Here is a 13,226-nt window from a genome sequence, read left to right as displayed (position 1 = left end):
CTCTAACGTGAGAACATGTATGTGACTGTTGTTTAAAAAGTCTTTTGGGACAGTAGGGCTCTGATGCCATCCTTTATTTTATTGTTTTTCCTCTTATTCTTTGTTTATGCAGGTTATGGATGCAGGGAAGTGTTTTTGTAATACCAATATATCTTTTCTCTCTGTTACAGGTTATGTGAAGGGCTGGATAAGTTGTAGGTTTTGATTGTAAGTTTGGTGTTTTCGCAGTCTGGAAGTCGTGCCCAACTCTTTTAACTTTAATAAACTTTTATCATGGCAGTCTTGGGACTTAGACAATTATTTTTGCAAGACTGGGGTGTAGTTTCTTGCATATGTAAATAACAGACTATACTCCATGCTTTAAAATGACTTGTAACACACACTTATTTTAAATGTTTAACCTAATGATATTCTCCTGATATGCATGAGGTAATATTAATTAATGACTATTTTTTTATATTTTTATTAAATTGTGCCACGTAATAACCTTTTCTATAATTAGTTAGGACTCATCCCACTCATTGTGCAATGTCTTATGTAGTCATATTATTAGTTTATATTATTATCTAGCTTATTGCCTATCTTTGTAACAACTAGGTAATGTTATGGTAATATATACTGAATGTAATTTTATGATACTGTTTTTAAACCACATATTATAAGCAGTTATACAGACAATAACATTGCCAATTGTGTTGATTTAAATGTATAATACGTCAGACTTTTTCATTTCGTCATGTTTTCGTCACCTAAGAGCCATTTTTAGCTAGTCATCGTCGCATTATCGTCATAAAAAAAGGTGCGTCAACGAAATAATTTTGTTAACGTCATCGTTGATGAAAACAACACTGTCTAACACATCCTGAGGTTTGACTTCTCTTAATTTTATAAAATTAAAGTAAATCAAGTTTAAATGTCAGGAGTTCCTGTCGGGATAAAGTAACACTTGTTACTTTTGTCCTGCTGCTAATGTTCATTCCACTCCCCAAACTTTACCTGGTCAAAAAGACCGTTAAGCTGGCCTTGCAGGAGCAATGGCCTAGGGCAGTGGTTCTTAATGTTATTCCTGGAGGCCCTCTGCTCTGCACATTTTGCATGTCTCTTTTGTCTGACAGACTTGGTTCAGTTCATTGAGATCTCTTCTAAGGAGCTGATGATTTGAATTAGGTGTGTTAAATAAGGGAGACATATAAAATGTGCAGGGCAGTGGGCCTCCAGGAATAACGTTAAGAACCACTGCCCTAGGGGACCACAGTTTGTCTCCCACTCCTGTAAAGAGTTGTGCTAACAGATCAGGGCCTCAACTTTTTACCCTCAAACCTATGGGCAGGATCTGAAGCACCATCTTCTACCTCACACCTCCAGGTGGAGTAGTTGTATAGTGGATTGAGTACGGCTGGTGGGGCCCAGTTTAGGGCCTTGGCTCGCACTGGTTTAATAATGGAAATGTGACTAATGATAGTTTACAATTATGTATTTGCCTGATGCTTTTTTACAAATCGACTTGAATTCAAGATATTCATATTATCAGTATTTGTGTTCCCTAGAAATTGAACCCATGACCTTCTGGGCTGCTATCACAATGCTTTACCATTTGAGCTACAAGAACACGGAGTTGTACCGCACATTCAGCACCTTTAAGTCATTTAACCCTTTAGTAGGCCTGTGCAAAAAACAGAGCTACATTTCTGGTTTCTACTTTGAGTTATATGGAGCATATTTGTTAATGCTTGAATTGTAAGGATATAAGAAGGTCATTTAAATTATGTTGAATTACTGCAGGTTTGGAATAACCTGAGGGTCAACGGTGACTGAAATCTGAGGGTGGGTTTTGACATGATTCTGTTAAGTGTCTTAAAAGAATTTGGCTATTTGTATTTGTATTTATCTATTGTCAGGGGTGTATTCCAGAAAGCAGGGTTAATTTACCATCAGATTAACCCTAAACTTTGGGTTGATCAACCCCAAACTTGCTTACTCTGGGTATGTCGGTTCCAGAACACAGTTTAAGAGTTAGTTCAATCAACCCGCTGAAAGTAACCCAGAGTTTACGCGCGCTCACGGTAACAACATAAAGGCATTGTCAATGGATCACAGATTTCACGAGTCACCATGGAAACGTCAGATAACTTAGAAGTTTTTAAATGAGAAATAACATACAACGTTTTTTAACGTTATATAAGTGCGTGATTACAAAACAGGTAAAATTAATTAATTAATACGGACCTATTTTACCCCATTTAAGTCCAATATTATATGTGTCTCAACAAAAATACACATTATTTATATATTATTTAAATATATTAATTATATCGAATTAGATTTTTCTCTTACAAAAATTAACAATGGTTTTACTACAGTTAAAACAAAAAAAACATGGTTATAGTAAAACCATGGTAACCACAAAATAACCATGGTTTTGACAACCATGGTTTTCAAAAACCAGAGTAAAACCATACCTTTACACCAGTAAAACCATGGTTAATTTTCGTAAGGGTTGTGGCACATAAAGTGCATAAATCTGTCATAAGGCTTATTTACCGTTTTTTTTTTAGATATGATTGTGTTGTGTATGCATAAAATGCACTATGATTATATTCACTATATTGTACTTATTTCACTTCTGCTCCTTTGGGTGACCCTGTTTAGTTTTTGGACTTTCCACACTGTATCATCATTTTAACATTTACTGATAGCTGATAGATTAATGCACCCTCTTTTAATATTTTCAATAATTTTGTGTAATGCTTTTCAGTACACTACACTAAAAATTATCATTCATTTGCATTGGACGATTAGGATCTGCTGTGACAGAAGTGAAGAATAGAAATGTTACATCAGTGCTCATAGTAACATGTTCTAAAATGTCCTGTATTATCTAATATAACCAAATATCTCAATTTCCCTTTGGCTCAAAAATGATAGCTCAGGAATGCACAAAAGGCCAATTTTAAAGAAAAAAGGTGATTTAGAAAAAGACCAACTATAGATCAAATGTAGAGAGGGGGCTAAGGATCTGAAGTGCATGTTTAAGAAATAAACATTATACTATGAAAAATATATTTATAATTTCATTTCATTGTGTACATGATTCTAACTGATAATAGAAAATATCTGACCACTATGCCATGTCTGTGATTCAATGGTGTTTCACCTGATGAAATCTGTGCTTCACCTGTGTCACTCTGTGGGTCAGTGTTAAATCGTGCCTGTGCTTCATGGGTGTCATTCTGTGGGTCATGCACAAGCCTATCAGACACTGCAGGCAGGGGTAACTTCTGTCCCTCAGTAATTATTATTATGATCATGTGTTTCTATTTGTTATACCCATTTACTGTAACATTGCCACATTGTCACTTAAGTAACATAGGTTAAGATTTCTGGCTCAATAATGACAATGTATTTGCACACACATTTATTAGCACTTTAGATTCATCTCAAATTATCTAGTAAGTGAAAGATGAGGTTATTTATGAATTGACAAAATTGATATGGAAATGTACTTTATTGTTAACATTTATTAACTGATGGAATTGTGTTTCATACATCCACTGATATTTGGAGAAATATTAATAATGAACATAATTAAATGTATAGTATTTAGTCCGAACACAAATATGAATACATTTTTATTAATAATGGACATAATTAAATGTATAGTAATTAGTTCAATCACAAATATCAATCCATGTTATTAAAAAAAAAAATATTTAAAGAAATATCATACATTTTTGAAGACAGCAATAAATATTCGCGATTGTAAATGTAATAAAATAAATGCTTTAACATTGTAATATTATGCAAAATATATGCTTCCACGCCTGCTGCAAGCTCATCATAAGTAAACGCATGCGCAGACATCCTCCGGAGCCTCGTTTTATTATCTAAAATGAACTTACCCTGCAACATAACCTGCTCCGGAGCAGGTTATCTTCAGAGAGTCAGTTGCTATGGTTACTTACATAACCCGAAAGTTACCTCAGTTTTTGGAACCGAAAGCAGAGGTTATCCGCTTACTTACTCCTAAACTTACCCGGGTAAGTCACATAACCTGCTTTCTGGAATACACCCCAGGATCCTGCCAAGGAGTCTTGTTTTGTATTTATATCTAGTCATGATGGCAGGGTTCTGGCAGTCCCATGCTCTATGTGGAGGTTTATGGCCTTGATTATTGGGTCATGTGCCTCCGGTGTCTTGTCTCTTGTCCCCGCCCCTTCGTTCTCCTGCTTATTAGTAATCATTGGTTTTCTCCCATCACCTGTTCCCCCTTGTTATCTTGTTTGTTTGTTTTTTCTATATAATGTCACTGTGTCCTTAGTTCTGTGCAGGTTCATTTTGTTTTGTTCTCGTTTCCATGTGGTTATCTAGCCGAGTTATCTTGTCAAGTTTAGTGTTATCTTTCTGCTTACGGTATTGCCAGTTATTCACTGTATTGTCATAGACACAGTACTATACTGGCATCACTGTTGCCAGTAAGTCACCGTTACAGATGCTGTACAGTAAAAAGCCTGGTAAGGTTTAACAGTGATCTTCAATAGTTTTAATAGTTGATAAAAAGGTTCATGTTGCAGTAAATGTAAAATCCCTCTCTTGTGATGTGAAGATGATCTCTGGAGACAGAGCTGATCTATTCTGAGTCTCTTCATCCTGACAATGTAAATGTGATTTTCACTTCTCAATCCCAGTGTCACTGTTTGATTGGTTAAATCCTCTGAACTGAAACAAACCAGTTTCACTTCTCTTAAATGAAGGGATTAATCAGTTATGAAGTTATTTGCATACCATTTTATAATTCTCATAAACATTTTATATTTGTCTAATGGATTGTGCTAGCCATTTCATAACAAAGTATAAAGTTTTTCTTTCCATTGGAATAAACTGATTTTGTAAAAAATAATTTCCTCTCTTTTATTTTCATTTGAAGTGAGGAGTCTGCATATGGTTTGATGAATAAGCAGTGTGAACAGAGGGATGTTAAAATAATCTGTGTTTATCTTATCATAAATAAATACCTGTATAAACCTTAGCATGGTTTCTGATGATCATAAGATGATGTTGTGTTATTTGTGTGATCAGTGTTGTGTTTTATTGTGTTGTATGATCATCTGCAGTATCTGTCAGGTGTATGAGTGCAGTCACTGTGCAGTCTGACTGACAGAGGTTTTTGTATCACTCTTTATCACTGTGTCAACACCCAGCTACTGCTAGGATAGTGTAAACTCAGACAGTAATAATCTCCTGAATCTTCAGTCTGAACTCCACTGATGGTCAAAGTGAAATCTGTGTTTGATCCGCTGCCACTGAATCTTGATGGAGTTCCTGTGTAGAGGGTTGTTGCTTTATATATGAGGAGTTTAGGAGCTTCTCCAGGTTTCTGTAAGTACCAGTGTAAGTAACTACCACCATGCACTGCACTGCTGACTTTACAGTTTATTTGAACTTGTTGTCCTGGTTGAACTGCTGTTATTGATGGACTCTGAGTAAGAGTGTACTGTCCACTACACGCTGAAAGATACAACAAGAATGAAATATAAGACAACACTGAAACAAATCAATATTTCACTCTTCAATGAATTAATGATGATGATAAAAATGTTACAACACAAACCTTGAGTAAAGACTGTGAGTGTCCAGATGAAGATGATGATGAAAGTCATTGTTGTTCTTTTGGTTTGTGTGATGATGAAGATTCTGTTCTGTTCTGATCTCAGTCATGAAGTGTTAAACTCACAGAACTATAAACACTCACACATTACTGAAGCATGACAACACAATGCAAAGAAGATGACAGGAAACTTCTGCTCAGGGTTGCCAACTGTCCCGGATTAGCCAGGACGTCCCGGATTTTAAGCGTAATTTATTTGTCCCGTACGGGACGACCGCGTCCCGTTTTTTGACTGCTACGCTTGATCTAACCAGTGACTGATTCAACAGGCTTCGACTTCATGTGGCGCCACAACGACAAGCAGATAACATCAAAATCCCGTGAGAGGGATTCGAGAAATCCTACAGAAGCCACTATCGAAATGCTCTCGCGGTACTTTGATGTCATCCACTGTCAGTCCTTGCGGTGCCACAAGCAGCAGCAGTGCTGATCACGACACCTTTTATCCAATCACAGATCCCCAGCACATTCAGTACACATTTAAGAGGGTCAAATAATACGATTTCATGTTTGCTTTTTATATAGTCGGTTACTTAGCTGTGCCTAAAACGCATCAATCTGAAGGATTTAATCATTTTCAACTTTACTAGGACATTTTGGCGCTTCTGGTTCACATACTGTACGTGTGTTTTAATTTATGTTTTTGATGTTGACCCTAGACCACATCTTATAGAATCTATGTTTGTCACAAGATTAAAATGAAGGGGATAATGTTTTATTTACCTTTAGTGCGGGAGTCACAAGTGTTTTGTTTTAGACAGGTAAAGTTAACTTAATGGTTCAAAAGTAGCCTTACTGCGTTAGAAGTAGGCTACCTGCTGTAAATTAACAAACTATTAATAAACCTACCCTGTATGTTCCCAGGGCATACGAGTTATAAATTAATATTTAATTAGGAGATTAGCTATCATTTTGACAAATGACTTAAATACACTGTATACAAAACCGTACACAAAGCCATATACGCACTGCTGCGACAGGCCACATTTTGTCCCGTATTTCAGAGTGAGAAAGTTGTCAACCCTAGACTACTACACTATTATTATTCAATGGACTTTCATGTAAGGAATATTCTGAATAATACTATTGTATATAAATAACAAATAACTATAAAGTTTTGAATTAAAGTAAAAACAAATGTCCAAAATCTTCAGATTTGTGTATGCTGGTTAAAGAGTTATAAAGTGTTCACACAACACAAGTAAATAAATGAAAACTAAAAGAAACCAAGTAAAAACTGCAGAAAAACATTGATAACCAACATAAAAACATTTTATAGTTTTGTGCTTAGCATTTTTCACAATATTTGTTTGTGTTGTGTGATGTTAGTGTTGTATATTCTGCTGTAGTTTGTGTTCAGTCAAGTGTGTAGAGGTTTTTGTACAGTCGTTCTATTAGTTTGTATCACTGTGGTGGACTTTCGGCAGCGGCACCAGACTGGATGTTGGCAGTAAGTAAATAATCCAATAATAAATTTAATACAATACATAACTGTTTCTAAGTATATACATCAGATATAAAACACAATAAGTGATGCATGTTTTAGCATATTTATTTGTATTAGAATGATATTGTGTATACAAGAGCACCCTGAAATTTTTACTAATATTTGTTGGTGTTTAATCATTTGTACATATAGATACTTGGAAAAGGGTTGTTGATTTTCTCAAACTCAAAATGATTTCCAATTTTTACATTTATATGAACTCAACATTTAATCTTATTTTGTTTAGGCTCACACTATGTTTTGTTAACAGCTTAAGTGCAGCTCAGTTTTATTATTTGGTGTGTATTTGCAACTAACTGGGTTATTAAGTGGAATTTAATTTAGGTTTAACTAAAATTCATTTATAAAGCATTATCAGGTGCAAGACTTAATGTGACAAATAATTTTTTATATGCTAAACTTGTATTCTGTAAAAAATCTTACTTTTTAATATTATTTATAAATGTTATACATATACAGTATTACACAAAAACTGTGAAGACTTTGACTGCCCTTTATACAATATTTCACATTTCTTAATATATTTTTTACAATGATGAATATTGGTCAGTTTCCTAGACAGAGTTTAAGTTTTGTCCCACGCTAAAATATATGTTTGAGCTGTCTTAACTAAACATATCAGTGCCATTGTTTTGTCTCAATGTGCACGCCGGTAATGTTTATTGTAAGGTTTGTTTGATAAAACTAAAGTCTCTTTATATAATTAAGCCCAAATCCTTTATATATATATATATATATATATATATTTATATATATATATAAACCCTGTCCAGGAAACCGAATCTATATTTTTTCATTTATATTTTTATTGATGTAACAAAGAATATTTCAGTGATTCAAAGCCTTCAGATGAACATGACAAAAGTGATAGCCAATCAATGCAGCTATATGATTTAAAAACTCAAAATTCTTTAGGAGACCTAAACTTTCTTCATTTATTATTATGATCTTTAATGTTTAACACAGAGAGAGTGAAGTTTTTTTCTCTCTTGTGTTAGATATTGATTATTGATGTGATTGTCAGGCAACAGTCGTCCTAAAGTGAGCGTCCTGCCGCCGTCCAGTGAAGAGATTTCCACAAAGCAAACAGCAACACTGATGTGTGTGGCCAACAAGGGCTTCCCCTCAGACTGGAGTCTGAACTGGAAGGTGGACGGGATCAGCAGCAGGTCTCAGTACAGCAGTGTTGCTCTCCTGGAGAAGGACGGTCTGTACAGCTGGAGCAGCAGTCTGACTCTCTCTGAGCAGGAGTGGAGCTCAGTGATCTCAGTCAGCTGTGAGCTCACACAGAAAGACCAGCGTGATAAAGTCACTGGAGAATTGAGGAGAGATCAGTGTTCACAGTAGATCCACTCACATCAAGACTAACAGACTAACTGTGTTTCTCTTCATTTCTCTCTCACATCAAACAACACAAGTCTATGTCTGCTTTATTCATTCACTCATGATTGTGTGATAATTCATCAAATAAATTAATATTCTATCTTTATGTCTTTGACTCATTTTGTCTGTTTTGAATATGAAAACTCACATTTAATAAATAAACCTGACTCAATGAAGCATGAAAACACCTGCAGATGAAGTAAATTTACATAACTGTCAGTCAAATAAAATGAAGAACCTTGAACATGAAGTGATTGGTGTGTTTAGTTTGATTCTCATGTTACTCCTTCAGTATCTGTGTTACAGCTGTTAACTGAATGATTCTTACTGACGTTTCTCTATAACTGATCAGTTTGTTATATTGTGAATTAAACTGTAGTACAATAAAAATATAAATCAAAAAGTTGAAGCTGTTTTAACACAACAAAAATTAATAGACAGACAATAAATTAATAATACGATTTACAACTATCAAAAATAAAATAAATAAAATAAAAAATAAATAAAGTTGTCATTTAAATAAACTATAGTAGAAAATAAATTATCTGTAAGTGAAATAAACTATCAGCATCATCATCTGTAGTATCTGTCAGGTGTATGAGTGTAGTCACGGTGAGTCTGACTGACAGAGGTTTTTGTATCACTCTTTATCACTGTGTGTACGTGGGTTCATTGTGATAACTCTGACAGTAATAATCTCCTGAATCTTCAGTCTGAACTCCACTGATGGTCAAAGTGAAATCTTTTCCAGTGTTTGCTGTTCCACTGCCACTGAATCTTGATGGAGTTCCTGACTGAAGGTTTTTTATGTAATATATGAGGCGTTTAGGAGTTTCTCCAGGTCTCTGTAAGTACCAGGCTAAGTAGTTGCTATATATTCCTACATCTATATGACACTCTATTGTAGCTGTTTGTCCTTGTTGAACACTTTTTACTTTAGGTTGAGTCAGAGTTACTCCTCTCGATTCTATAAAAGACAAAATAAATACAATTAGTTTATAAAACATTACTATCATATAGTACAAAACACAACTACACCAGAAATATGTGTAACAACTCTGGTTCATTCTTTCATTTCTCACCCAGAATAAAAACTGAAAGAGTCCAGATGAAGATGATGATGAAAGTCATTGTTGTTCTTTTGGTTTGTGTGATGATGAAGATTCTGTTCTGTTCTGATCTCAGTCATGAAGTGTTAAACTCACAGCACTATAAACACTCACACATCACTGAAGCATGACAACACAATGCAAAGAAGTGGGCAGGATTTCAGAGATGGTTCTCACTGCGGAACATAACATCCAGGGGGCGGGTTTTTTTTACTGGGATTTCAAGCAACTTGTGCTAGTAAACTAATATACAGCAAATAATAAACATAATGTACTAAACTGAGAAAAAAACTCTTTGAACAGATTACAATTTTAAAACAATTTATTCTTTATTATGCTCATGAAGAACAGAAGAATCGTTATAAAGTGAGAAATCACAGCTCGAACAAACAACTGACCTTATTTCAACCAAATTTCAACGTTGAAGGTCAGTCATATGCCTGCTGGAAAAGTTTGGCTCAATCAAGTGTTATGAAGTTTTATTTTAATGGTGTGTTTTACGTAAGCAATAAGGTACGAGAGGCTGTGCTGTAGCCTCGGGCGTTGTTAGGCACGACGCGAAGCTTATTCGTTACTTATTCACGATACAGCACTTGCCTCGAGTACCTTATTGCTTTTATAAAACGGTTACCACACAATATTAAAGTAAAAAAAATTAGTGCAACTTTAATGAAGTTAAATCAATAAAAGCATTCCTTCCGCTAGAAAGAAATAGTTCCTGACCAGAACAACAACATTCTAATGTGTAATATGCATGAAATCTCAAATAAAAACAACAAACCGTTCTCAAACTTTGTTTCATTTTTTTTACAACACAATATTTGTGAAATTTCATCACACAAATAGGCATAGCTTATCTCTCAGCATAAGAAAACGTTTATTTTTTTGTTTATTCTGCACTAAACTAAATATTTACATAGCCTAAATAAAAACACAAGGGCACATATTTTGAAAGATAACAGTTAGGTCTTTAATCTATTTTATTAATGTTATTAATTTTGTTGCTAAAATGCTGCCTAACAAGAGATACTTTTTTATTGTTGTTTATTTAAATTTATTTGAACATCTCCGTTATTGTGCACGCATTAAATATTTGTCTCATCTCAATCGGCTCCACTGTGGTGATATTTAATGCCGTTCTCTTTAGTTGGGGCTCAGCACTATAAGCAGTGAATGTCGCTCCAGTGCTTTCTTTGTTTTAAGTTTGGCCTCCAGTAGCTCTGTAGTGAACTTTCACACTTATGTCCACTCACAGACATAATTTCCTTCTCTAGAGTGGCAACGGGACAAAGCGGGTTCCCAGTTTGTTGGAACATGAAGCTACGCCTGCTCTCCTTATGTCTGTCATGTGGGTCCTTATGGTTAGTTGTGTCTTCATTGAAGCTGATTGTGACCATTTTCGTTTGTTAAAATGCGGAATGAGTCTGGAATGAGTTCTCGGTTCCCCTCTTTTCCTCTACGTCCGAAGTGTAACTGCACGTCAAACCAGACTTTGTTTAAGAGCCCTTCAGGTGTGTTGGGATTAACCCTCTGGGGTCTAAGGGGTTTTTAGGGCCCTTGGGAAGTTTTGACATGCACTGACATTTGTGCTTTTTTCAGTTGCTTAAAAACATATTAATGGCAAAAGTCTCATAACACTGTGTTCATCACAAACTGGGCTACAATATCATATAATCAACATGTATGTACATGTTTGTATTTTTGAGAGAAAAATGTTTATGCGTGGTTTTTGAAAAAGCAAAATTTTTAAGTCACTGATATAACTCCACAAAACTCATTCTAAACATGTTTTCCCAAGACTTTCCAAACTGGATCTAGTAGTCTAGAGTTTTTTCTTCAAAATGATGTGAAAATCGTACGGCCTACTCAATCACATAAAGCAAGATATTGATTTACAATTTCTAAGACACTTTTGCTTGGGAAAGGCTGTATGCATGGAGGCGGGAAAGCTCCTGAATAATCAGTGATTGACAGCTGAGAGACAAAAGAGTTGAATAATGAGCCACTAATGAGCCTTGTGTGGATGTTCAACAGGAATAACTTTCTCTGTAGTAAAACCATGATTTACTTTTCAATATAATGTAAATACACACACACACACACACACATTATATATATTTATATATATTTCTATTGAAATATTTTCTATTAATTTCACAAGTATAAGGTTACCTTTTAAAAACCATAGTAGCTTAATCATGGTAAAGATACTGTTTGGCCATCTTAACATGAACACACTTCAACCCAGGGTTAGTGTTTGGTTGGCCAGCGAGAGGTTTACTTTTGTGCAGTAAAAAGCTCAAAAGAACAACTGCCTATCGTTGTCTGGACTTTTATTTGTGTATTTGTAATCATTATAGTAGAAACACAACAAGGGACACGCGTGGTAAACGTATCAATGTTTGTTTACAACCGCCGCCATTACCTCACGTGTTGATCATGAAAGCAGTGAATGTGTGCACACGCGAGTGATCCTGTGTTTAATAAACTTGCTGTGCGGAGATATGCGCTTAGACGCAACTAAATAAGGATTGTACTGTTTGGAATCGCGCATTATATAAGAATACCAAAAAGCGCGTCGAGTTTCCTGACTCGCGTGTTTGTGTATGTGTGTTCCAATCGCGTGAACTGTTTGACGGAAGAACAAAGAAAACACTCGCGTCTGGAGATACTGACACACATACGCAAGGAAATAAGGATTTATGTCATGTTTGGTGCAATCGGATGGAACAACAAGGAATGGAGAGACTGGATTGTGGATTGCATATCCATTGACTGCAGGAGGCACGAGTCATGCATATGGATGTTTCTGCTCATTCACTTCAATGGCGCGGGGGTGTGGCGATCCGATCTCATTACAGATAATGAGGTAACTGGCGAAATACGGTACTTCTCCTCCTTCTCATACAGTTTACACCGAATGACAATATCTGTTTTCAATTTCACTTATATCATTTAAAAGGAGACATTCCAAGCATTATGTAGACATTTATCTTTTGTTTCTACACCAAGTATTCGTTAAGTTACAGTTTATTTTTCTGACGCGTTTCTGAAAGGACTTCACTGAGGGAGAGAGAACAGAACGTGCATCATGTTTATTTTCTTAATTTTGCGAAAAGCACAACATTCTGTTTTTATTGGGAGTGGACAGAAAAAAACTAGACACTTTAACGTTTGAAATGATGTATAAATCATATCTGTGTGTCAAAAATCAGCAGAGTAATTTAAGTCTCTTTGCGGAGTGATTGAAAAATAAAGAGTTTGCGGCGCCCGCGCCACCGTCGACCCCAGAGTGTTAAGCGCATCGGACAGTTTTATGGTGCTGAAATCTTCAGTAGAAATTGGTGTGTGATGCTCCGTTTTATCACGACCCTCTCTTCTCATTGTCTGTACGATTCCAACGAAAACATTATTGGATGAGGTGAATTCGCTGTCTCTCATCAGACACCAGGACAAACTTAAAGGTGGATCATTCAGGAATCTGTTCAGACCAGCACGTAACGCTACATAGCTACTGATCCCATATTTTTCCAAGTAGTCCTCGCTGCAGACTGTAGCGCGG

At 35.5% G+C, this 13,226-nt stretch overlaps 2 gene segments (V, D, J or C); one reads left to right on the top strand and one right to left on the bottom strand.

Annotated features, from left to right (window-relative positions):
* Positions 1-5,179: 5,179 nt before the first annotated feature.
* Positions 5,180-5,657, bottom strand: LOC135781090 (Ig kappa chain V region 120-like). The segment is given in 2 exon segments: positions 5,180-5,505; positions 5,609-5,657. Coding segments are annotated over 2 exon segments (375 nt in total).
* Positions 5,658-5,762: 105 nt separating this feature from the next.
* Positions 5,763-8,544, top strand: LOC141281482 (Ig kappa-b4 chain C region-like). The segment is given in 3 exon segments: positions 5,763-5,852; positions 7,064-7,115; positions 8,197-8,544. Coding segments are annotated over 3 exon segments (465 nt in total).
* The last annotated feature ends 4,682 nt before the right edge of the window (positions 8,545-13,226 follow it).

Source organism: Paramisgurnus dabryanus, chromosome 23, assembly GCF_030506205.2.
Source record: "Paramisgurnus dabryanus chromosome 23, PD_genome_1.1, whole genome shotgun sequence".
Classification (NCBI taxonomy): Eukaryota; Metazoa; Chordata; class Actinopteri; order Cypriniformes; family Cobitidae; genus Paramisgurnus; species Paramisgurnus dabryanus.
This window is presented reverse-complemented; position numbering and strand designations above follow the sequence as displayed.